The 24,461-nt window shown below is 46.6% G+C and overlaps 1 protein-coding gene across 1 annotated transcript in view; it reads right to left on the bottom strand.

Moving 5' to 3' along the window:
• LOC126101633 (flotillin-2) overlaps positions 1–24,461 on the bottom strand; it is a 352,822-nt gene that overhangs the window by 62,266 nt on the left and 266,095 nt on the right. The window contains exon 3 of the mRNA XM_049912319.1: positions 12,435–12,667. Within this exon, the coding sequence (XP_049768276.1) occupies positions 12,435–12,667 (233 nt within the window). The remainder of the gene's footprint in view (positions 1–12,434; positions 12,668–24,461) is intronic.

Here is a 24,461-nt window from a genome sequence, read left to right as displayed (position 1 = left end):
TGTGTTTCCACGTCTGCCATTGTTTCTTGTAAAATTAGAACAATATCACGTGATCTGATCTCTCAGATTTCCTTGGCGTGACTGATTAATGGAACAGCGTAATACACTGAGGTGACAAAAAGTCATGGGACAGCAGCGTGCACGTACACAGATGGCGGCAGCGTGTAATATGGGAGTGTGCTGGCGCAGCTCTCATTTGTGCTCGTGTTGTTCACGTAAAAGGTTTCCGGCGTAATTAGGTCTGTACCGAGGGAATTGACAGACTTTGAACGCGGACTGTTTGTTGGAGCTAGACCCAGGGGAAACACCACTTCGGAAATCGTTAGAGGTCTGCAGTGTCAAGAGTGCGCCGAGAATACCAAATTTCATTCATCTGAACCCACCACGCACAGTACAGTGGCCTACAGCCTTCAATTAACGAGCGAGACCAGCGGTGTTTGCATAGAGTTGCCAGTGCTAACAGAAGGCAGCACTGCGAGAAACAATCGTAGAAATCGATGTGGGACGTACAACGAAATTTAGCGTTAATGGACCGTGGCAGCAGACGACTGAGCGAGTGCGTTTGCCAACAGCACGGCGTCGCCTGCTGCGCCTCCCCTGAACTCGTGACTAAATGTCTTTTTCCAAAGTTGTTTCACAGAGGAAGATTGCACTGTAGTTCCTTCTCTAGATTGGCGCACAGATGACAAAATGGTAGATATCGAAATAGACGACAGAGGGATAGAGAAACAATTAAAATCGCTCAAAAGAGGAAAGGCCTCTGGACCTGATGGGATACCAGTTCACTTTTACACAGAGTACGCGAAGGAACTTGCCCCCCTTCTTGCAGCGGTGTACCGTAGGTCTCTAGAAGAGCGTAGCGTTCCAAAGGATTGGAAAAGGGCACAGGTCATCCCCGTTTTCAAGAAGGGACGTCGAACAGATGTGCAGAACTATAGACCTGTATCTCTAACGTCGATCAGTTGTAGAATTTTGGAACACGTATTGTGTTCGAGTATAATGACTTTTCTGGAGACTAGAAATCTACTCTGTAGGAATCAGCATGGGTTTCGAAAAAGACGGTCATGTGAAACCCAGCTCGCGCTATTCGTCCACGAGACTCAGAGGGCCATAGACACGGGTTCACAGGTAGATGCCGTGTTTCTTGACTTCCGCAAGGCGTTCGATACAGTTCCCCACAGTCGTTTATTGAACAAAGTAAGAGCATATGGACTATCAGACCAATTGTGTGATTGGATTGAGGAGTTCCTAGATAACAGGACGCAGCATGTCATTCTCAATGGAGAGAAGTCTTCCGAAGTAAGAGCGATTTCAGGTGTGCCACAGGGGAGTGTCATAGGACCGTTGCTATTCACAATATACATAAATGACCTGGTGGATGACATTGGAAGTTCACGGAGGCTTTTTGCTGATGATGCTGTGGTGTATCGAGAGGTTGTAACAATGGAAAATTGTACTGAAATGCAGGAGGATCTGCAGCGAATTGACGCATGGTGCAGGGAATGGCAACTGAATCTCAATGTAGACAAGTGTAATGTGCTGCGAATACACAGAAAGATATATCCTTTATCATTTAGCTACAAAATAGCAGGTCAGCAACTGGAAGCAGTTAATACCATAAATTATCTGGGAGTACGCATTAGGAGTGATTTAAAATGGAATGATCATATAATGTTGATTGTCGGTGAAGCAGATGCCAGACTGAGATTCATTGGAAGAATCCTAAGGAAATGCAATCCGAAAACAAAGGAAGTAGGTTACAGTACGCTTGTTCACCCACTGCTTGAATACTTCTCAGCAGTGTGGGATCCGTACCATATAGGGTTGATACAAGACATAGAGAAGATCCAACGGAGAGCAGCGCGCTTCGTTACAGGATCATTTAGTAATCGCGAAAGCGTTACGGAGATGATAGATAAACTCCAGTGGAAGACTCTGCAGGAGAGACGCTCAGTAGCTCGGTACGGGCTTTTGTCAAAGTTTCGAGAACATACCTTCACCGAAGAGTCAAGCAGTATATTGCTCCCTCCTACGTATATCTCGCGAAGAGACCATGAGGATAAAATCAGAGGGATTAGAGCCCACACAGAGGCATACCGACAATCCTTCTTTCCACGAACAATACGAGACTGGAATAGAAGGGAGAACCGATAGAGGTACTGAAGGTACCCTCCGCCACACACCGTCAGGTGGCTTGCGGAGTATGGATGTAGATGTAGATGTAGATCGGTTGGATCCCAGACGGTGGAAAACCGTTTTCTCTTTAGGTGAGTGCCGATTTCAGTTGTTAAGAGCTGGTGGTAGGGTTCAAGTGTGGTTCAAGTCCACGAAGCAAGGCACTGTGCAAACTCGGCGTGGCTCCATAATCGTGTGGGCTGTGTTCACACGGAATGGACTGCGTGGGTCCTCTGGTCCAACTGAACCGACCATTGACGGAAATGGTTGTGTTCGGCTAATTGGAGACCACTTGCAGCCATTCATGGACTTCACGTATCCAAAAAACGATGGAATTTTTATAGATGACACTGCGCCATGTCACTGCACTACAACTGTTGGCGATTGGTTTGAAGAACATTCTGGACAGTTCAAGCGAATGATCAGGTCACTCAGATCGTCCGACACGAATCCCATCTAACATTTATGGGACATATCGAGAGGTCACTTCGCGTACAAAATCCTGGACCAGCAACACTTTCGCAATTATGGACGGCTATAGAGGCAGCATGGCTGAGTGTTTCTGCAGGGGACTTTCGAACGACTTTTTGAGTCCGTGCCACGTCGAGTTGGTACACTACGCCGGGCCAAAGGAGGTCCGATACGGTGTTCGGAGGTATCCCGTGAGTTTTTGGAGATTCAGGGGTCGACCGAAAACCAGACGGGTAGATGGAGTCATGGAGGTCTAGCAGAAAATGGGCTGGACTGGATGGAAAGCTCGAGCACTGGATCGTGGTAACTGGTGAATAATTGTTGAAGACGTCAAGGTCCACAATGAACTGTAGAGTCACAGAAGAAGAAGAAGACAAATAGAATCAACGAGGCGTAACACCCGACAGTACAACCGGAATGTTCTTTGTATTCTGAAATTTTAAAAAGTACCGTCTTTACTTCTTTATACCCTCGTATGAGGGCTTTTGTAACATCATTTAGCGTAACCAACAGGTTATCTTTTTTGGCACGAGAATGGGGTTACCAGTTTCTGCTTTTTTCAAGCAATTGGTCAGAATTTTATACCTGTTGGTCGAAGCTATAAAAATGCATAAAGCTGTCCCAAGAAGAGAAACTGCCTTACGGCACTGGAACAGCGCTCGTCTGCCGGCTGTACTCCCGGACTGAGTGAATGCACTGTGCAGGGCGCCGGCACTCTTAAATTACTTTATGCCAGAACCGACGCTTGGACGCAGTTGTTGTTTCTGCTGTTGGAGTAGTATTATCGTAAAACTGATTATGGTAGTTCTTAATGTCTTTGTCAATCTATTTGAAAAATTTGCTCTAACACTGAAACTCAATTAAAGTTTAACGTGGAATGCGAACCACGTGTCGTTGCTGGAGAATCTTCACATCACTGAGAGATGAATGCTAGGTTAAAGGCAGACTGAATTATTCCCGCGACCGTCCGTTTTCCAAGCAAGTGCATCACCACTAGGCTACCGGTCTGACAGTGCTAGAGAACTGCACTCGCGTATTTGAGAAAGCTAATGAAATTCAGAAACCTGTTGAAACGTCAGACAAGAGCGAAGAAATCGGGACAATAAGTGGTAAGTCTGGTGAGCTGTAGCCTTCTAGATTGGGGTTAATACAAAGAGAGGTGTCATCTTGGGAAATGAAGAAGCAACTGTGGCGCTACCTGCAGAAGGGAGATCACGATGATAGCAAATCACAGGGCACAAGTGTTACTTCGACATCGTCTAACGTTTGGGAAATGGACGTAATCGTCAAACATTTTACGTCTTTTCGTCCATTTGACGTCATTATTTCAATGGTCACATGCAATAAAGGTACATTTAATAGCCACGACTAAAATCCACAGAAGTGCGGTGTACGTTGGCCATCGTCTGCTACACAAGAAGACCGCAGTCGGTCGTTGACCGTGCACACAAGACTGATACATCGTTGGAAACAATAATGTGGAGACATTACATCGACGTTACAGTGCCAGCGTTGGGTTCTTTTGGGAGAGGAGACCAGACAGCGAGGTCATCGGTCTCGTCGGATTAGGAAAGGATGGGGAAGGAAGTCGGCCGGGCCCCTTTTCAAAGGAACCATCCCGGCATTTGTCTGAAGCGAGTTAGGGAGCTCACGGAAAACCTAAATCAGGATGGCCTCTCGAATACTAGTCCAGTGTGCCAACCACTGCGCCACCTCGCTCGTACAATGCCAGGCAAACCATCTGTTTAGACCCCGTTCTTTGACGTGAGAATTCGTGTGTGGTGATCAAATGGCTGGAAACCCTGACGCCACGTGTCGTCTCGACTGTCACGTGTGTTCTCTGGCTAATGCGACCGGCAACAGAACGTTCGGACGTGTGCGCCACGTGACTGCACACCGCACGCGCGCCTCTCTCGACTCCACTCGACAACCGACTGCGGCCTGGGAGCAACGAACCCCGGTGTGTTTCTCCCGAGTCCTTTGCTCTGCAGCTCTCGGTGTACAGGTATCGATTTCAGGCACTCGACAGACTGCTGTCGTCCGAACTCTCTTTGTTTTTTTTAACACAAATTTGAATATATTATCCGGTGGTTGTGACGTAACGTAAAATACAGTTTCAGCTAGACCACAAAATAGCTTGGAATTTCTTGTCGCTTTTATAAAAATCATTTCATTTACATCTACCATACAAGTTGTCATCACCTGATTCCAGTTTCCGATTTTGATTTCCTTCTTTCAAATTAACGCACCGTAAAGTGGCTTGTGGAGTACACAGTTTGATGTGGATAACCAGAACTTCTGTCGTTTTACCACTGGCAGTCGTCGATCTCTTGGATAATACACCTGTCCTCAGATTCGTAAACCTTCCCACCCCCACCCGGCCTCTATTCCAGTTCGCTGTCGTGACTATTACTGACAGTGATGGCAACTTGTGCAGTCGAAAAGTTGCGGAAATACCGCAACTAGTGACGGTCGCATCAACACGCAACATTTAATATTCCTTTTATAAGAAATATACCAATAAGTAGCCTAAATCGTAAAACAAAAATTAATATTCGTACTGGTACTTAATTGATTTTTGCTGTGACTTCATAGCTGCTGGTAGGTTTTCAGAATGCCCCGGTTATACTGTGTATTTTTGATATTTTGAGCGTCTTCTCGAATAATTTCTGTTTAATAATTCTATTAAGAGTATTGTGGTAATTTGTTACAACACAATTTGCATCTTCTGTGAAGTGCAAACTACTTGATGTTCATGTATACAGTACATGTAAACTGAAGGGGTAGAGAAACTAGTACAGGCATGCGTATTCAAATACAGAAACCGAGCGAGGTGGCGCAGTGGTTAGCACACTGGACTCGCATTCGGGAGGACGACGGTTCAATCCCGTCTCCGGCCATCCTGATTTAGGTTTTCCGTGATTTCCCTAAATCGTTTCAGGCAAATGCCGGGATGGTTCCTTTGAAAGGGCACGGCCGATTTCCTTCCCCATCCTTCCCTAACCCGAGCTTGCGCTCCGTCTCTAGTGACCTCGTTGTCGACGGGACGTTAAATACTAACCACCACCACCATCAAATACAGAATATGGCGCTGCGGTCGGCAACGCCTATATAAGACGACAAGTGTCTGGCGCAGTTGTTGGACCGGTTACTGCTGCTACAGTGGCAGGTTATCAAAATTTAAGAGCGTTTGTTCCGAGATAGCGATGAAGTGGGGATTTTCCCGTACGATCATTTCCCGAGTGTACTGTGAATATCAGGAATCCGGTAAAACATCAAATCTCCGACATCGCTGCAGCCAGAAAAAGATCCTGCAAGAACTGGATCAACGACGACTGAAGTGACTCGTTCAACGTGGCGGAAGTGCAACCCTTCCGCAAATTGCTGCAGATTTCAATGCCGGGCCATCAACAAGTGTCAGCCTGCGAACCATTCAACGAAACATAATCGATATGGGCTTTCGGAGCCGGAGGTCCACTCCTGTACCTTTGATGACTGCACGACACAAAGCTTTACGCCTCGCCTGCGCCCGTCAAAACCGACATTGGACTGTTAATGACTGGAAACATGTTACCTGCTCGGATGAGTCTCGGTTAAAATTGCATCGAGCGGATGGACGTGTAAGGGTATGGAGACAACCTTAGGAATCCACGGACCCTGCATGTCAGCAGGGAACTGTTCAAGCTGGTGGAGGCTCTGTGATGGCGTGGGGTGTGTGCAGCTGGAGTGATATGGGGCCTCTAATACTGACAGGTGACACGTACGTAAGCATCCTGTCTGATCACCTGCATCCATTCATGTCCATTGAGCATTCCGACGGAATTGGGCAGTTCCAGCAGGACAATGCGACATCCCACGCGTCCATAACTCCTACGGAGTGGCTCCAGGAACACTCTTCTGAGTTTAAACATTTCCTCTGGCCACCAAACTTCCTAGACATGAACATTATTGAGCATATCTGGGATGCCTTGCAACGTGCTGTTCAGAAGAGATCTCCACCCCCTCGCTTGAATACAACCGCGCTGTATACTTGTGCAGTGGTTGGGGGCACAGGCTGCACTGCAGCCTATACAGCCCGCACGTAATGTGGCGCTGGCGCTGTTCTCCACATTAGAAATGAAACTGCCGGAGCGCCTTCTCTTCCTAATGGCCTCGGTGCCAACTGCCGCTTCCCGCTTTTCCGTACTCACTCTCCTTAAGCTCTGCAGTTCCTGTGTAGCTTCTAAACTCTGCCTGGTGTACGCAGCTTCTCATCCTTGCTCCACTTTTAATATGTTACTGTCTTTATGCCTTGCATCTCCCGGAGAGGGCATCGCTAGATTGCCTATCATCTCCAGAGCTACATTCGCCCCGCCGAAACCACTTTCTACACAACTCCTAACGCACCCCACTAGTCACAACCGCTCTTCACCAAATTTTACAGTATCTTGGATTAATACACACATGAACGGCTTTATACACTATCAATAACGTGTCTACCTTAACTTAATACAAACAGGAAAGCCTTATAAGAGTATGTAGCTTAACCTTCTTCAGCTATAGTTCAAGTCGTCTAAACTATTCCGTCTGTCTACTAACGGAAACCCTGGGTCGCTATAAAGTATATACACAGGGTAAAGAAAGAATTTTGTCAGCGTTAGTATAGAAAGTAAGAAAATTCAAATGAAAGGCTTCTGAGATAGAGCTACACTGAAAGAAACTACTGAACACCTGAAACGGAACTTGATGTACCTGCGACGTGCGTGGGCAGTGGCAGCTTCACCGATCTACGGGCAGAAATATACGAGGGCGGTTCAGAAAGTAACCTCCGATCGGTCACAGTGCGGGTTGTGGGGGGAGTAGCGACGCCATCTGTGCGTTCACGCACTCAACAGGTCAGTCGGCATCGAGCCGTGGTCGAGTGAACGTCGTACCTGCGCTAGTTTAGTTTTTGTGGCAGTTTGAAATGTGTGCTGCAATAGAAAACCCCGCCAAATGTGAAGTGCTTGCTGTCATAAGGTTTTTTACAGCCAAAGGATATTCTGCAGCAGCTATTCATCGTGAGCTTTGTGCCGTGTACGGACCAAGAGTTATGAGTGAAGGAGTTGTCCGTGAATGGGTACGTTTATTTAAAAGTGGACGAGAAAACGTTCATGATGAAGAGAGGAGTGGTAGACCATCATTGGTGACTGACGAACTCGTTCAGACAGTTGATGCAAAAGTTCGTGAAAATTGACGTTTCTCAATGTCGGAGTTGTCTACCGGTTTTCCACAGATTTCTAAGACTCTCTTGTACGACATAGTGACAGCAAGATTGGGTTACCGTAAGTTCTGTGCACGATGGGTGCCCAAAATTCTTACTAACCACCACAAAACTCAAAGAATGGCTTCTGCATTAGACTTTCTGTCACGTTATGAGGACGAAGGAGAACCATTGTTAAACAGAATCGTGACCGGTGACGAAACCTGGATTAAGTACGTGAACCCTGAGACAAAAGAACAATCAAAGATGTGGGCACATTCAAATTCGCCTACCAAACCAAGAAAAGCCTCGCAAGATTTTTCTGCCAGAAAACTGATGGCAACGGTGTTTTGGGATGCCAAAGGGGTGTTGTTGGTTGAATTCATGGAACGTGGTACGACCATTAATCAAGACGTGTACTGTGAAACAATAAAAAAGTTACGACGGGCTATACAGAACAAACGCCGTGGTATGCTGACTTCCGGTATCGTTTTTTTGCACGATAACGCCCGTCCTCACTCTGCTCGCAGAACAACGGCCCTTCTTGAGTCCTTCAAGTGGGACGTTATCAACCATCCACCTTACAGCCCAGACCTGGCGCCAAGTGATTATCACCTCTTCATGCATTTGAAGAAATGGCTCGGGTCACAGCGGTTTGATGACGACGAAGAGCTCAAAGATGCGGTTACAGGCTGGCTCCAGGCACAAGCGGGTGATTTTTATGCAGAAGGAATTTCAAAGCTTGTGAAGAGATACGATAAGTGCCTCAATCGCTATGGAGACTATGTAGAAAAATAGTGCAAAGATGTAGTTGTAAGATGTATATATTAAAATATTTTTATTTAACTTGGTGTATTTTTTTAAATCAACCGGAGGTTACTTTCTGAACGGCCCTCGTACAATGAAGAGCCAAAGAAAGAAACGTGCACTGAGGAGCCAAAGAAACTGGTATAGCTGCCTAACGTCGTGTAGGGCCCCCCCGCGAGCACGCACAAGTGCCGCAAAACGACGTGGCACGGACTCGACTAATGTCTGAAGTAGTGCTCGAGGGCACTGACAACATGAGTCGTGCAGGACTGTCCATAAATCCGTGAGAGTACGAGGGGGTGGAGGTCTCTTCTGAACAGCACGTTGCGAATCGACGCATATCATCATCACCATCATCGTCATCAACATCATCTATCTGTCGTTGTTGTCGTCTTCAGCCCGAAGATTGGGTTTATGCAGCTCTTCACGCTACTGTAACCCGTGCAAGTCTCTTCATCTCCGAATAACTACTGCAGCCTATATGCTTCCGAATCTGCGTACTCTATTCAGTTCTGGTGTCCCTCTACTATTTTTACACACCCCATACTTGCCTACAGTACTAAACTGGTGGTACCACGATGTCTCAGAACGTGTTCTATCAATCGCTCCCTTCTTCTAACCAGGTTGTGCCACAAATTCCTCTTCTCCCCAGTTCTATTCAGTACCTTCCCATTAGTTGCGTCGTCTGCCCACGTAATCTCTAGTATTCTTCTGTAGCACCATATTTGAAAAGCTATTCTCTTCCTGTCTCAACTGTTTATCGTCTACGTTTCCCTTCCATAGATGGCTACACTCCAGATAAATACTGTTTCATGACTCTTAAACCAAGTGTTAGCTGTGATTAGGTTATGCTCTGTGCAAAATTTTACCAGGCGGATTCCTCTTTCATTCATTACCCCCATTCCATATTCAGCTACTACTTTCCCTTCTCTTCCTTCTACTACTATCGAACTCCAGTTCCCCACGACTATTAAATTTTCGTCTCCGTTAAGTATCTGAATAATTCTTTTAGATCCTCATACATTTCTTCAATCTATTAAGTATCTGCGGAGCTAGTTGGCACATAAACTCTTACTGCTATCGTGGGTGTTGGCTTTGTGTCTATCTTGGCTACAATAACGCGTTAACTATGCTGTTCATAGTAGCTTACCCGCATTTCTATTTTCTTATTCATTATTAAACCTATTACTGCATTAACCCTAATTGATTTTGTATTTATAACCGTATTCACCTGACCAGAAGTCCTGTTCCTCCTGCCACCGAACTTCACTAATTCCCACTATATCTTACTTCAACCTGTACATTTCCCTTTTTAATTTTTTTAACTTACATACCCAACTAAGGGTTCTAACATTCCACGCTGCAATCCGCAGAACGCCAGTTTTGTTTCTCCTGGTGATCACATGCTCCTGAGCAGTCGCCGTACCGCGATCCGAATTGGGGGGGGGGGGCTAATTTTACCTCCGAAATATTTTACCCGAGAGGATGCCATCATCATTCAACGATACGTAGAGCTGCATGCCCTCGGGAAAAACTACGGGTGTAGTTTCACCTCGCTTTCAGCCTTCCGCAGTACCAGCACAGCGAGGCCGTTTTGTTTCGTGTTACACGAGGCCACATCAGTCGGTCATCCAGACTGCGGCACCTGCAACTACTGAAAACGCTGCCGTCCCTCTTCAGCAGCGAGCCACCCCACCGATGGCCAAAGTCCACGGTTGTATTTATACATTAAAGTCGATTTACTCACATCGCCACGAATAATGATATTTCTTAGAAGCCGATCAAAAAGTTGAGATTCACGTCCACGCAAAAATCAGATTTTCAGTTTTACAAATAACGTCTTGTAGGTATAAGCGAACAAGAAACACGGCCGTGTCGAGGGAAAGGAGTAAGAGGAACAGACTTTACCCTCCAGAGCAAAATTTGTAACTGCCGAGGTTCGTACCTGCCAGCGCTCTAGCAGCACGACGGCGGCCGACTGTAAGAGCCGTCGGCACACGTTGAGCTCCGAGCGTGCCGAGTTCCGACGTCATATCGTGGAAGAAAAAAAAAAAATAATAATACGTTGGGAAATCTTTCCGAACGTGCAGCGCAATAAGTAGTATGTCCGAACGTGCGTTTGAACGTTGACCAATGAGACGGAAGAACGCTACCTACGTCAGATGACGCAGTCTCTCTTCAGTACAGAGTCGCGAGACGCCATTTTGGCTTCCAACTGAAGCCCGTAATTATTATACATGCGGCTTCTACGCAACAACAAACTGCGGATCTCCCAAAAACCAGTCGTTAATTGTAAGATTTGTTGTAATAAAATGGCGGGAAACATATTGGTGGTTAAAGGATTACTGTAATTTTGTATTATGAAAGTATGCCATTCCGAGGCAATAAAGTATTGAGTATCCACCAGAAACGCGTTGTCCTTTGTATAATTTGTTATAATAAAATATGAGTTAATAGCACATCTATGATTAAAGCTTTCAGGAGCGGACAAAACGCAGAACACGACCAGATACATTTTACGGTCAGTGTTGCCTAGTGAGCAGATATGCAGACTGGTAACAGAAGATGTATTGTTGGATGCAAATATTTTTTTACTGACCTTCGCGTTTTCCAATGCGTTCAGATACTTCATTAGTTTAATAGAAGAATATTCTATAATGTTTCTTGTCTCACGTTTTTTACTTCACTTTTTATAAAGATTCTAGTAGTTAATAGGGTTTTACTAAAAAGTGAGAATGATGAAATAATTTTCATCTTATGTGAAGAACTACTGTACATTTGCATCGCACTATTTGTAATGTAACTCTTATAAGCCGATGTATTTAGTGACTACACACGGTACTTTCCTTTTGCTTTATACCACGCTCACGTATACTGAAATTTTTATTTTTCGTATTACGGGCAGAGCACATCACTAGCCTGCGGACAAGAGAAGGAATATGCGTCTCGACAGAGGGAACGTAGGGATTTTACGCGTGTCCAAACAGTGTTGATGATGTTTGGGGGGCGCTCAACTGCGCGGTGATCAGCGCCCGTACAGTCCAGTCGAGCCACAGTCAAAAAAAAAATGGCTCTGAGCACCATGGGACTCAACATCTTAGGTCATAAGTCCCCTAGAACTTAGAACTACTTAAACCTAACTAACCTAAGGACATCACACACACCCATGCCCGAGGCAGGATTCGAACCTGCGACCGTAGCAGTCCCGCGGTTCCGGACTGCAGCGCCAGAACCGCTAGACCACCGCGGCCGGCAGCCACAGTCACAAATGATGAGGACGTAACGATGAGGACAACACAAACACCCAGTCCCTGGGCAGAGAAAATCCCCAACCCGGCCGGGAATCGAACTCGGGACCTCGTGATCCAGAGGCAGCAACGCTAGCTACTTTTTTTGTTTTGGGATCTAGAGAATTTTATTGGATCAAATTCACTTATATATTCAACGGGATCCTACTACCGTCGCCAGAAGCTTAAGAGTCGTCTTCGCGTAATAAATGTAAGCGGGATTCCCTCTAAACCGTTTGCTCTGAGGATCAATAGACCACGAGCTGCGGACTCGAGACATTGTAGCTTGCGAGCCAGTAACGGCCCGCACCTGCAGCTGGAGCGCGCTGTGGTCGTGTCACCACGGCCAGCCACACGCGCCGTATGCACGAGTCGCACCGTTTCTGAGCGTTCGGCACCACGCCGGAGTCGGCACGCTCAACGCTGGCGTTCGAAAGACGGCTCGAATGTGCCGCAGGACTCGACTCACTCACCCGGATGCCAGCGTCGCGGTTAGCCTGCGCGACGCCGATGTCCGCGTCCCTCTTGACGGCGGCCGTCTGCGCCTTGCCCAGCGACGCCAGGTACTGCACCTCGTCGTACACGTCCTTGATGGTGAAGGACAGGATCTCGATGCCCATGCGGCCCACGTCAGGCGCGGCCACCTCCCTCACCAGCGACGCGAACTGGTCGCGGTCTTTGTACACCTCCTCGACGGTAAGAGTTCCTGCAACATCACGTGTCACTGTCTCACTGACTGCTTCCAACTCTTTTTACACTCGGGCTGTCTGGAGCAGACCGTAGTTGGCCTGCAACTAAAGCACAGAAGACAGCATACAATAAACTTTTCGTAGAGTTTGTAGTGATCTCGTGTTCAGCGCAATTTTGCGGAGCTATTTAGTGGCACTGGATGGCGCGAGAAGCTGCAAATTTTATATTGTTAAATTAGCTTTTTGATACAATAAAATCAAATGTCACATACCGCCCATCCGAGATGTTCCGAGGCTCATTTTATTTCTAGCTTATAAACAATGTCACCGAAGTAATTGCGATGGCAGCTCGAACTGAAAACTGTAAACAACAGGTGTGCATTCGACCAGTCAGTTGTGAGCAGGCAGGGGGAAGAACTGGACGTGCAGCCCAAGTGTTTCGACGTTCTTGTTTCACAAATCACAATGGAGCAACATGTCTAAACCGACTGCTCTGTACATTCTCCAGTATAATTCGAAGAAGAGAAAAGCGTGTGCACAGTTTGTCTCGGACACCTCGACTCCAGAACGAAAACAATGACACGTGGACGCCTGCCAAGACGTGACTGAAATTCATTTCTGTAAATAAAATCATCACTGATGACGCGACTTGGTGTTATCAATACGAACCTATCACAAAAGTGCAGAAATTCACACGTACGGCGAAAGCATTGGCAACATAACCGACACTCCAACCGACGTGGCGCGCGAATTGAACAACATGTCAAAGCAGAACTTATCGGACAGTTTCACGTGGCAGTATAACGTTCTGTGCGTTGTACTCAAGTGGGCGGGGGGGGGAGGGGGGGAGGTCTGCAGAACACGTGAAGCATTAAGTACTTCTTTTCTATTTTTATTGACCCGCTCTCCACACTTATTGGACTGTGCATCAGCCAGAGGGTCATTCCCCTGTTGTAGCTGTTGATGAGGCGGTCTTCAGTGCGAGTCCTGCACACTAGCCTACCCTCAGCAAGCCTCTTCATCTCTGCATAGCTACAGCAACAACAATCACTCTGAGCCTGCACACTGCACACTGCACTCGAGAGCCCAGGCGGGCAGCGGAGCGCCTTATCACCGCGCGGCTCCCACGATTCGGGGCGCCGGCCTCCGCCCGGTCGAGTCCGCCTCGCGGGTTAGCGACGAGCGCCGATCGGTCGGCCAGCCTGGCTGTGGTTTTCACGTAAATACGGGGCTGGCACCAACGTCCCGCCTCAGATAAGCGCTGCGAAACATTTAGAAAACGTTCTCATACTTGAACTTGAGATTTACTCTAGACGCACATACACAGGGGTACAGAAATTCAATCCCGGCAGGGGGGGGGGGGGGGGGTGAATGGAGGAGACAGAACAGAAAGGGCAGCCGGCCACCAACTGTCACCAACATTGCCAAAACCCACGTAACAATACTGACAACGTTGAAACGGGAACAGACGAGGAGAAGGGGGAGGAGGAGGAGGAGGAGGAGGAAGGAAGAAGGAGAAGAAGAATAAGAAGAAACCCATACTCAAGCCTTGCTCTCCCTCTGTAATTTTACCTTCTCTCCCTCCCTCCCCCCTCCGCAACACTCCCATCCATAACCAAATTGACGTCGCCTTGGCGCCTCAGAATGTGTCCTATCAATCAATCCCTTCTTTTACTCAAATTCTGCGCCAACAGTCTTTTTTTTCCAATTCGATTCAGTATCTCTTAATTAGTTATTCAATCCACCCATCTAACCTTTAAACATTCTTCTGTTCTTTGTTGTCTGAACTGTTTATTACCCACATGTCACTTCTGTACAAAGTTACACTCCATATAAATACCTTCACAAATGACTTCATAACAGATTTTTATATTCGATTTTAACAATTTTTCTTTTTGAGAAGCGCATTTTTGCCATTGCTAGTATGCATTTTACATCCTCCCTACTTCGCACATCGTCAGTTACGTTGCTGTCAGAACAGCAATACTCATCTACTACTTTTAGTGTCTCATTTACTAATCTAATTCCCTCAGCATCGCTTGATTTAATTCGTCTACATTCGATAACCTTTGTTTTTTCTTTTGTTGATGTTCAATTGTTTTTCCAACTCCCTTCACATCACTGACAGAACTACTAAATTATAATCACACCTCAAAGTTTTTATTTCTTCTCCTCAACTTTAACTCCCTGTTCAAATTTTTCGTTGATAACGTTTACTACTTGCTCAATATACAGACTGAACAACTCCGTGTAGAGCCTAAAACCCTCTCACCCTTCTCAATTACGGCTTCGCTAAAATGTCTTTCGTCTCTTATATCTGCAGTCTACTTTCTGTACAAGTTGTCGACAAGTTTTCCCTACCCCTGTTTAACCCTTGCTACCTTCAGAATTTCAAATACAGTATTCCAGTCAACACTGTGAAAACCTTCTATCACACACTAATATTTGCAACAACATAACTGTACTGTTAATAACGATAGGGACGCTTCCAAGGTTGTTAATTTTTTCTTTGAGATAAACAAATTATACCCAGACAGAGCTTTACTTGGATGTTTCGCTTCATTGTGTTACCATTTTCAGACTAATGTACTGGTGCGGACGCTGATGCTACGGGGACTGTAGTGGGGATCTCTGGAGAGGAGACTGCGGTACGAACCCTCCCAAGAACGCCACATGCAGTGAAAAGCACGTGGACGCCAGCGCAAGGCCGGAAACAAAGAATGAGTCAAAAAAATGGTTCAAATGGCTCTGAGCACTATGGGACTCAACTGCTGTGGTCATAAGTCCCCTAGAACTTAGAACTACTTAAACCTAACTAACCTAAGGACATCACACACATCCATGCCCGAGGCAGGATTCGAACCTGCGACCGTAGCGGTCGTGCGGTTCCAGACTGTAGCGCCTTTAACCGCTCGGCCACTTCGGCCGGCAAGAATGAGTCGAGATGTAATCAATGAATATGGCTCAGGTGACAGGTTGGCTACCTTTTGACGAGGAACAGACTACTGCTTTACCCATAATTTACACATCAATTTTATTTCGGAGTATCTACAGATGCAACCGCGAATTCAAGCATCTAAATAATCACAGAAACGAAAGAATCCTTGTAATAATTCTAGACTGCCAGGGAAAACTATTACAAGCCAAAAAATGACATTCTTCAGGAGACAACTTTTATCGATTTTCGTGAAACAAACAAGTGGAAGAACTTTTTCCACGTTGTTAATAACAACGATTTGGACTAACATAATTACCTGGAAGAAATTTATATCCAAAGCATAGTATTTAAGGTTTTACGTGACATTCTGTTTCTTCCGTCCTAAGAATTAGACTTATACTATTGTGACTGCTGAAGACAATAACATGTACATAATTTTAAGTGATGAAAAAAAAAGAATAAAAGAAATAATAATTTCATCAGAACTAAGTCTGTACAGAGTCTATAACTAAATGATTGACGTGTTAGCAGCACCAATTCATTCCCCATGGAATTCTTCAATGTCAGGGTATTTGTTCTCGCCTTCATTTGTTTAGAGATCTTTGTAAAAATTACGGAGTGTAAGTGGAGCAAGTGGGAGAAGATCCGAAGGACCTTTCTACACTCCTGGAAATTGAAATAAGAACACCGTGAATTCATTGTCCCAGGAAGGGGAAACTTTATTGACACATACCTGGGGTCAGATACATCACATGATCACACTGACAGAACCACAGGCACATAGACACAGGCAACAGAGCATGCACAATGTCGGCACTAGTACAGTGTATATCCACCTTTCGCAGCAATGCAGGCTGCTATTCTCCCATGGAGACGATCGTAGAGATGCTGGATGTAGTCCTGTGAAACGGCTTGCCATGCCATTTCCACCTGGCGCCTCAGTTGGACCAGCGTTCGTGCTGGACGTGCAGACCGCGTGAGATGACGCTTCATCCAGTCCCAAACATGCTCAATGGGGGACAGATCCGGAGATCTTGCTGGCCAGGGTAGTTGACTTACACCTTCTAGAGCACGTTGGGTGGCACGGGATACATGCGGACGTGCATTGTCCTGTTGGAACAGCAAGTTCCCTTGCCGGTCTAGGAATGGTAGAACGATGGGTTCGATGACGGTTTGGATGTACCGTGCACTATTCAGTGTCCCCTCGACGATCACCAGTGGTGTACGGCCAGTGTAGGAGATCGCTCCCCACACCATGATGCCGGGTGTTGGCCCTGTGTGCCTCGGTCGTATGCAGTCCTGATTGTGGCACTCACCTGCACGGCGCCAAACACGCATACGACCATCATTGGCACCAAGGCAGAAGCGACTCTCATCGCTGAAGACGACACGTCTCCATTCGTCCCTCCATTCACGCCTGTCGCGACACCACTGGAGGCGGGCTGCACGATGTTGGGGCGTGAGCGGAAGACGGCCTAACGGTGTGCGGGACCGTAGCCCAGCTTCATGGAGACGGTTGCGAATGGTCCTCGCCGATACCCCAGGAGCAACAGTGTCCCTAATTTGCTGGGAAGTGGCGGTGCGGTCCCCTACGGCACTGCGTAGGATCCTACGGTCTTGGCGTGCATCCGTGCGTCGCTGCGGTCCGGTCCCAGGTCGACGGGCACGTGCACCTTCCGCCGACCACTGGCGACAACATCGATGTACTGTGGAGACCTCACGCCCCACGTGTTGAGCAATTCGGCGGTACGTCCACCCGGCCTCCCGCATGCCCACTATACGCCCTCGCTCAAAGTCCGTCAACTGCACATACGGTTCACGTCCACGCTGTCGCGGCATGCTACCAGTGTTAAAGACTGCGATGGAGCTCCGTATGCCACGGCAAACTGGCTGACACTGACGGCGGCGGTGCACAAATGCTGCGCAGCTAGCGCCATTCGACGGCCAACACCGCGGTTCCTGGTGTGTCCGCTGTGCCGTGTGTGTGATCATTGCTTGTACAGCCCTCTCGCAGTGTCCGGAGCAAGTATGGTGGGTCTGACACACCGGTGTCAATGTGTTCTTTTTTCCATTTCCAGGAATGTATTTTTCTTTTGAAGTTGGTAGTGTGCCATGACAACGTGCTCCAGTGTGCAGTCGAGCAGCTGTCTTCCCGCTACGAATGAAGCATATTGATTGAAACAACTCATCCTCATTGAGACTCTTTTTGAAAAACACTGAACCATACTTTTTCATAAAACAAAACCTTTTGACATCCTGCCACGTTAATTGATTTCCCTCGGTATCTTTCTTTCGAAGTTTTAAGGTGTCTTTCAGAACACCACAAAATCCAAGAGGTCGGTATGTGACAGTTCTCCAATTCCAAATTTCCTTTCCTTGCCAAGTGAGCGTACCAGTTGATACCAGTCATGTGGATGAGCCACTGGTAACTGCAGCTTCTTCTTTTGTTTTTGGAGCAGGTCATGGTCAACATCATATTCTAAGTGATTGTGACCATTAACCACGAAATTACGATCAACTGTATTCAGATTTGGATTTTCCTGTGTGGCAGACAAGAGCATTGCAACCACGTGAGAGTAACTGCCCTCCGCAGGTGCCAGAGTATACTGTCATTTGTTTCATTCCTGGAGGAACTGACCACAGTTCCTTGAAAACACAAGTTTCAATCTGATTCCCACCACGAGCACCCTCTGCGGAATGCCACGTGTAGCGTGTTACGTTACCTGTACAGGTATCATGCACGGTCAAATTGTATGTCCACAGTGGCCGTTTATAAAAAGCAAACGAAGCATTGAAAAACGGGGTCAGCAAATACTGCTGTAAGTCGAAAGTGTAACACAGCATCGAACTGTCTGAGATGGAATGTTTCTTGTCTTCGTCCTTTAGGAGGTATGCATTGTCTGCCTCAGTGTGATGAGCAGCTAACTCGGCGTCAGCTTCCTGCATAGAACCGTCGTTCACTGATGCAAAGTTCCTTCTAAGATGCAGAAAATCACATTTGTGACATGTATTAGGCTCTTTAAATGAGAGGTTCGTCTTACGGAAGTCTCTCTCGTATATTCCTCTGGAAACTGGCCTATCGTTTCCATCACAGTAGAGCTTGTACGTAGTTGGTAAATCGAGATGTGAAGATAGATAAACACTATTACTTTCTTTGTGTATGTATTACGATTTATAATGATGAAATGTGATCTCTTATTTCTTTTAGTTTCTCAGGAAGGTGTTTGTTACCGTGTGGTATTTTTCCCCTGCCCGCATCTCGTGGTCGTGCGGTAGCGTTCTCGCTTCCCACGCCCGGGTTCCCGGGTTCGATTCCCGGCGGGGTCAGGGATTTTCTCTGCCTCGTGATGGCTGGGTGTTGTGTGCTGTCCTTAGGTTAGTTAGATTTAAGTAGTTCTAAGTTCTAGGGGACTGATGACCATAGATGTTCAGTCTCATAGTGCTCAGAGCCATTTGAACCATTTGAACTATTTTTCCCCTGTTGTTCCAGAGACATTAGCCTTTCGATTGGTAAGTGCATGTGTAACGAACATCTGGGACTCTTCAAGGATATTCATGAAACATCCTCTGCAAACGCGAAATCGTTCTCCTTTTTCTCGCAAATGAAACAAATGAGTCACCATATGGCATTCTGCTTTTTCGGGTTCCTGCGTCATTTTACGTGATGCTGCAGCTGCTTTCCAGTCAATGAGCCTGATGACATAACTTACCCTTTGGTCTCGGTCTCCAATATTCATTAAATTCCTCTAATTCTCTAACTATTCAATCAATATTTGTGTTCCAGCAGTGTTCTGTTCAACAATCATTTTGTCTAGTTTATCTTTACATTTCAAACGGCACATTTTTAGAGGTTTTGGGGCTCTAGCTTTAATTTCTTTCCCTTTGGCCGTCATGTCATTCTGTGAATGTGCGTGTGTGTCAGTGGAGGATCCTCTCGACTAAGGGTACGTTGATCTGTGCTAACTTCAGAATATAACTATTTGTGCTAGATTCTAAATCTAAGGTACACAATGTATGAAAGGTGGTCGCGAAGAAATGTCTGCCTTTCACAGCTGAGACATGGCCCTTTTGTAAACAATACAAACTGCGTTATGTCTGGCACCACGGTACAGCGCTCGACAATCGTTTGACAGAACTGAACCCCGGACTCCATTGCTTTCACACGTTGTTTATGATAGGAGAATGAGTGCTACTCCCTCACTCTGTATTCGTCGATATGTGCAAAAAATGGTTCAAATGGCTCTGAGCACTATGGGACTTAACAGCTGAGGTCATCAGTCGCCTAGAACTTATAGAACTACTTAAACCTAACTAACCTAAGGACATCACACACATCCATGCCCGAGGCAGGATTCGAACCTGCGACCGTAGCGGTCGCGTGGTTCCAGACTGTAGCGCCTAGAACCGCTTGGCCACTCCGGCCGGCCGATATGTGCATTTCGCGGGGGTGTCCACGGGTTCTTACTGATGAATCATCTTCCACATGACCCAAAACCATCTCGTGAATTACCATTGAGCGAACGATTCTTTGCCGTGAGCTTTCTGTGGCTTAAGCTAATCTTCTTCTCATAAGTAAAATCCGTAACGATATATTTCATGCATTTAGGATGACGCCTGTTGCAAAACTTTTCTCTGTCCATCTGTTTAGCTTCCTGGGCGCTACATCGTGCTGCACGCTGCTTTAAGCGCTTGTCTGCAAGTTTCTGTAATGAGCAGTGCTCCATCTTCGACAATCAGTTGCGAGATGTAAACAGTGAGTAACTCCAATTGTAGACACATGACAAGGAAGTGCCATTGACTTCGAGGCAGAAGGAAGTTGTTTGTTATGAAACATGAGCAGTTTACAAACATGTGATTCACACACACCGCTCATTCAACATCACGTATCGCCTGAAATATTCGTTTACGAGTATGGATCCTTACGAGAGACAATCAGTTTAGGTTCCTCTACTGCATGTGTAACGACGACTCTTGATTTAAAATTAACTGAAATTTTCAATAAGGGCATGAAAAGAAATGGCAAAGGAAAATTTTGGATTGGAAATAAATTTCCAGGAAGATATTACAAAGCGTACACGAAAATTTCGTATATGAAATTATATACTTTTATTACTTTTCAGTTGATTATTTACACGTACTAGGGTGATATTCATCATAAAAAAAAGGGAAACAGAAGTTTTCTCGGGATCTTGCACACGTTATAAACGCCGCAATTTTTGAATTATATGATTGTTTTACGCATATATGGCGATGGACTATGGAATGTAGCATACTTTTATGCAGTCAACTTGATATGTGATTTCTTTTTGTCTGTCTGTGAGATAAGAGCTGTTTTGAAGCTTTTTGAACTAATTCTTTACCTCACTATAGAAAGAGACAGGGTTGCGGTAGCGGAGTGCGTTTACGGAGAATCATTTTAATACGGTAGGACGGCAAACTTTCTCCATCTTGAAAAATCTCGTTATTTAATTGTGGATTTGTGTGTGTATGTCTTCACTACCGAGTCTGTTAACAAATTCGATCTCCTGCACGTCCGGCTTCATCACATAAGCCAAAAACTTTTTGCCAAGGCTTTATTGCAAGTTTCCCAGATTTTGAGGAAGCAGTGACGACATCCCACACTTTGCCGCGTACTCATCTACCGTTCTTTTAACCCTCTGTCCGAAAGAGTCAGTACTATCTTGTAGGCATAAGCACACTGTTGGCAATAATTTTCCACAAAGGGTTATGGCATATTGCGCTGTATACGAGAACGTTACTTTATCATATTTCAGTTTAACTGCAGCGTAAATACGTACAAATTGAAAATAAAAAAAAAGTTTATACACAAGAACTCGACTCCACGACCATCGGAATTACCGTTTTATATTCTTTACGCTGCGCCAGCCGTAGTCTGGAAGCTACACTAGCGTTAATGGCTCAAGCCTCACCCGATAGGCGACAGAAGTGCTATTCTTTCTAAGCGCTTGGCCATCTGGAGCTCCGTCTTCTGTTCCTTTCATTTCTGGGCAAGTCTTGCATCTACATACACCAAAAAAAGTTTTGCATCACTCCGGTTCCAAGAACCCCTGAAGATAAACGTTGACTGTGGATACTGTATCACAGACACAGTCCCTTTGGCTGTTCAGAGATGTCACTAAACCCGTCCAAAGATGTAAACAACCATGCACGAGCAGCGCCTATTAGACGGAGGGGGTCCGACAGCCGATCAGTTCGTCGTTCCACCAGGAAGCAGGTACACGGCTCGTGTTGTCCGTAGTTCAACCACGCCTAGACGGTCAATACTACGGTTCGATCGCGTCCACATTGTAACTTTGTGCCACAAAGGGCTCTCCACAAGGGAAGTGTCCAGGTGTCTCGGAGTGAACCAAAGCGATGTTGTTCGGACATGGATGAGATACAGAGAGACAAGAACTGTTCAAATTGGTTCAAATGGCTCTAAGCACTATGGTACTTAACATCTGTCATCAATCCCCTAGACTTAGAACTACCTAGACCTAACTAACCGAAGGACATCACACACAGCCATGCCCGAGGTAGGATTTGAACATGTGACCGTAGCAGCAGCGCGGTTCCGGACTGAAGCGCCTAAAACCGCACGGCCACACCGGCCGGCACAGGAGCTGTCGATGACGTGTCTCGCTCAGGCCGCCCAAGGGCTACTACTGCAGTGGATGACCGGTACCTACGGAATAAGGCTCGGAGGAACCCTGACAGCGACGCCACCATGTTGAATCATGATTTTCGTGCAGCCACAAGGCGTCGTGTTACGACTCAAACTGTGCGCAATAGGCTGCATGATGCGCGACTTCACTCTCGACGTCCATGGCGGTCCATCTTTGCAACCACGACACCGTGCAGCGCGCTACAGATGGGCCCAAAACAACAAGCCGGATGGACCGCTCAGGACTGGCATCACGTTCTCTTCTTCATTCGATGAGTGTCGCATATGCCTTCAACGAGACAACCGTCGCAGACGTGTTTGGAGGCAACCCGGTCAGGCGTTCAGCAAGTGCAGCAAGGTGGAGGAGGGTTCCTGATGTTTTGGGGTGGCATTATGTGGGGCTGGTGGTCATCGAGGGAGCCGTAACGGCTGTACGATACGTGAATGCCATCCTCCAACCGTATCGGCACCATATTGGCGAAGCATTCGTCTTCATGGACGACAATTCGCGCCACCATCGTGCACACCTTGTGAATTACTTCGTTCAGGATAACGACATCGCTCGACTAGAGTGGCCAGCATGTTCTCCAGACGTGAATCATATCGAACGTGCCTGGCATAGATTGATAAGGAGTGTTTATGGGCGACGTGACCCACCAACCACTCTGAGGGATCTACGCCGAATCGCCGTTGAGGAGTGAGACAATCTGGACCAACAGTGCCTTGATCGACTTGTGGATAGTATGCCACGACGAGTACAGGCATGCATCAATGCAAAACGACGTGCTACTGGGTATTAGAGGTACCGGTGTGTACAGCAATCTGCACCACCACAACTGAAGGTATCGCTGTATGGGGGTACAACATGCAATGTGTGGTTTTTATGAGCAATAAAATGGGCGGAAATGTTTATGTTGATCTCTATCCCAATTTTGTGTACAGGTTCCGGAACTCTCGGAACCGAGCTGATGCAAAACTTTTTTTGATGTGTGTGTATATAAATAAAAATGTAAATGTCTGTTTGTTCACAATCGTGTATCTCTTAAAATTCTTCGCTGATTGCTTTGAAATTTTATCACAGCGTTGCGTTTGTGTGTGTGTGTGTGTGTGTGTGTGTGTGTGTGTGTGTGTGCGTGCGTGCGTGCGTGCGTGTGTGTGTGTGTGTATATATGTGTGTGTGTTGTGGTGTTGCCAAAATACATGGACTTCTGTGATGAAGGTAAAAGGGCCAAGTCCGTCGTTATTAGTATTAAATAGGGTTTGGGCTCTGGGTCCGTAGACCCTACTGAAGTGGAGGTTCCTGATTTATTTATTTCGGTTTTCTATTTCTTTTTTTTTGTGTCTTTATTCGGCTTCAAGTCGACGTCGCTATGGAAGAGCTTCAGCTGTGGCTCGAGGTACCTAGACCCTGTGCCACTGCGCAGGTGCCTCAGAGCTGACATACTCAAGGTGCCTGGATATCGAGGCGTGAAGCTTCACCCTTGTTGAGGAGATTCTTAATGGATATCCGAATCTGCTCCCAGAGGGACCGGAACGTCGAGTTCACGGCGGAGGTCCTGGATCCAGGCCCAACGAGGTGCATGGACTACGGCCCGAAAGCACCGATTCTGGAGTGCCTGGAGGAGGCGTAAAGATGAGGCGGACACAGGGCCCCCACGTGAGCAGCCGCAAAATAGCGCCGGAGGGCTGTTGCAGAATAAAGACGGAGCTCGGTCCTGGTTTGTAGTTCCATACTGGCCAGTATAGCGTAGATCTGGTGGAGAAGAGGTAGCAGCTTGGTTCGTTTCTCTTGTACATCTGCGTTAAAAAGGAGCTTCTTGTCTACATCTACATCTACATTTATACTCCACAAGCCACCCAACGGTGTGTGGCGGAGGGCACTTTACGGGCCACTGTCATTACCTCCCCTTCCTGTTCCAGCCGCGCCGGCCGGGGTGGCCAAGCGGTTAAAGGCGCTACAGTCTGGAACCGCGCGACCGCTACGGTCGCAGGTTCGAATCCTGCCTCGGGCATTGATGTGTGTGATGTCCTTAGGTTAGTTAGGTTTAAGAAGTTCTAAGTTCTAGGGGACTGATGACCTTAGAAGTTAAGTCCCATAGTGCTCAGAGCCATTTGAACCATTTTTTTGTTCCAGCCGCGTATGGTTCGCGGGAAGAACGGCTGCCGGAAAGTCTCCGTGCGCGCCCGAATCTCTCTAATTTTACATTCG

This window comes from Schistocerca cancellata, chromosome 9 (assembly GCF_023864275.1).
Source record: "Schistocerca cancellata isolate TAMUIC-IGC-003103 chromosome 9, iqSchCanc2.1, whole genome shotgun sequence".
NCBI lineage: Eukaryota > Metazoa > Arthropoda > Insecta > Orthoptera > Acrididae > Schistocerca > Schistocerca cancellata.
The sequence above is the reverse complement of the archived record's forward strand: the minus strand, read 5'-3'. Positions and strand labels throughout refer to the sequence as shown.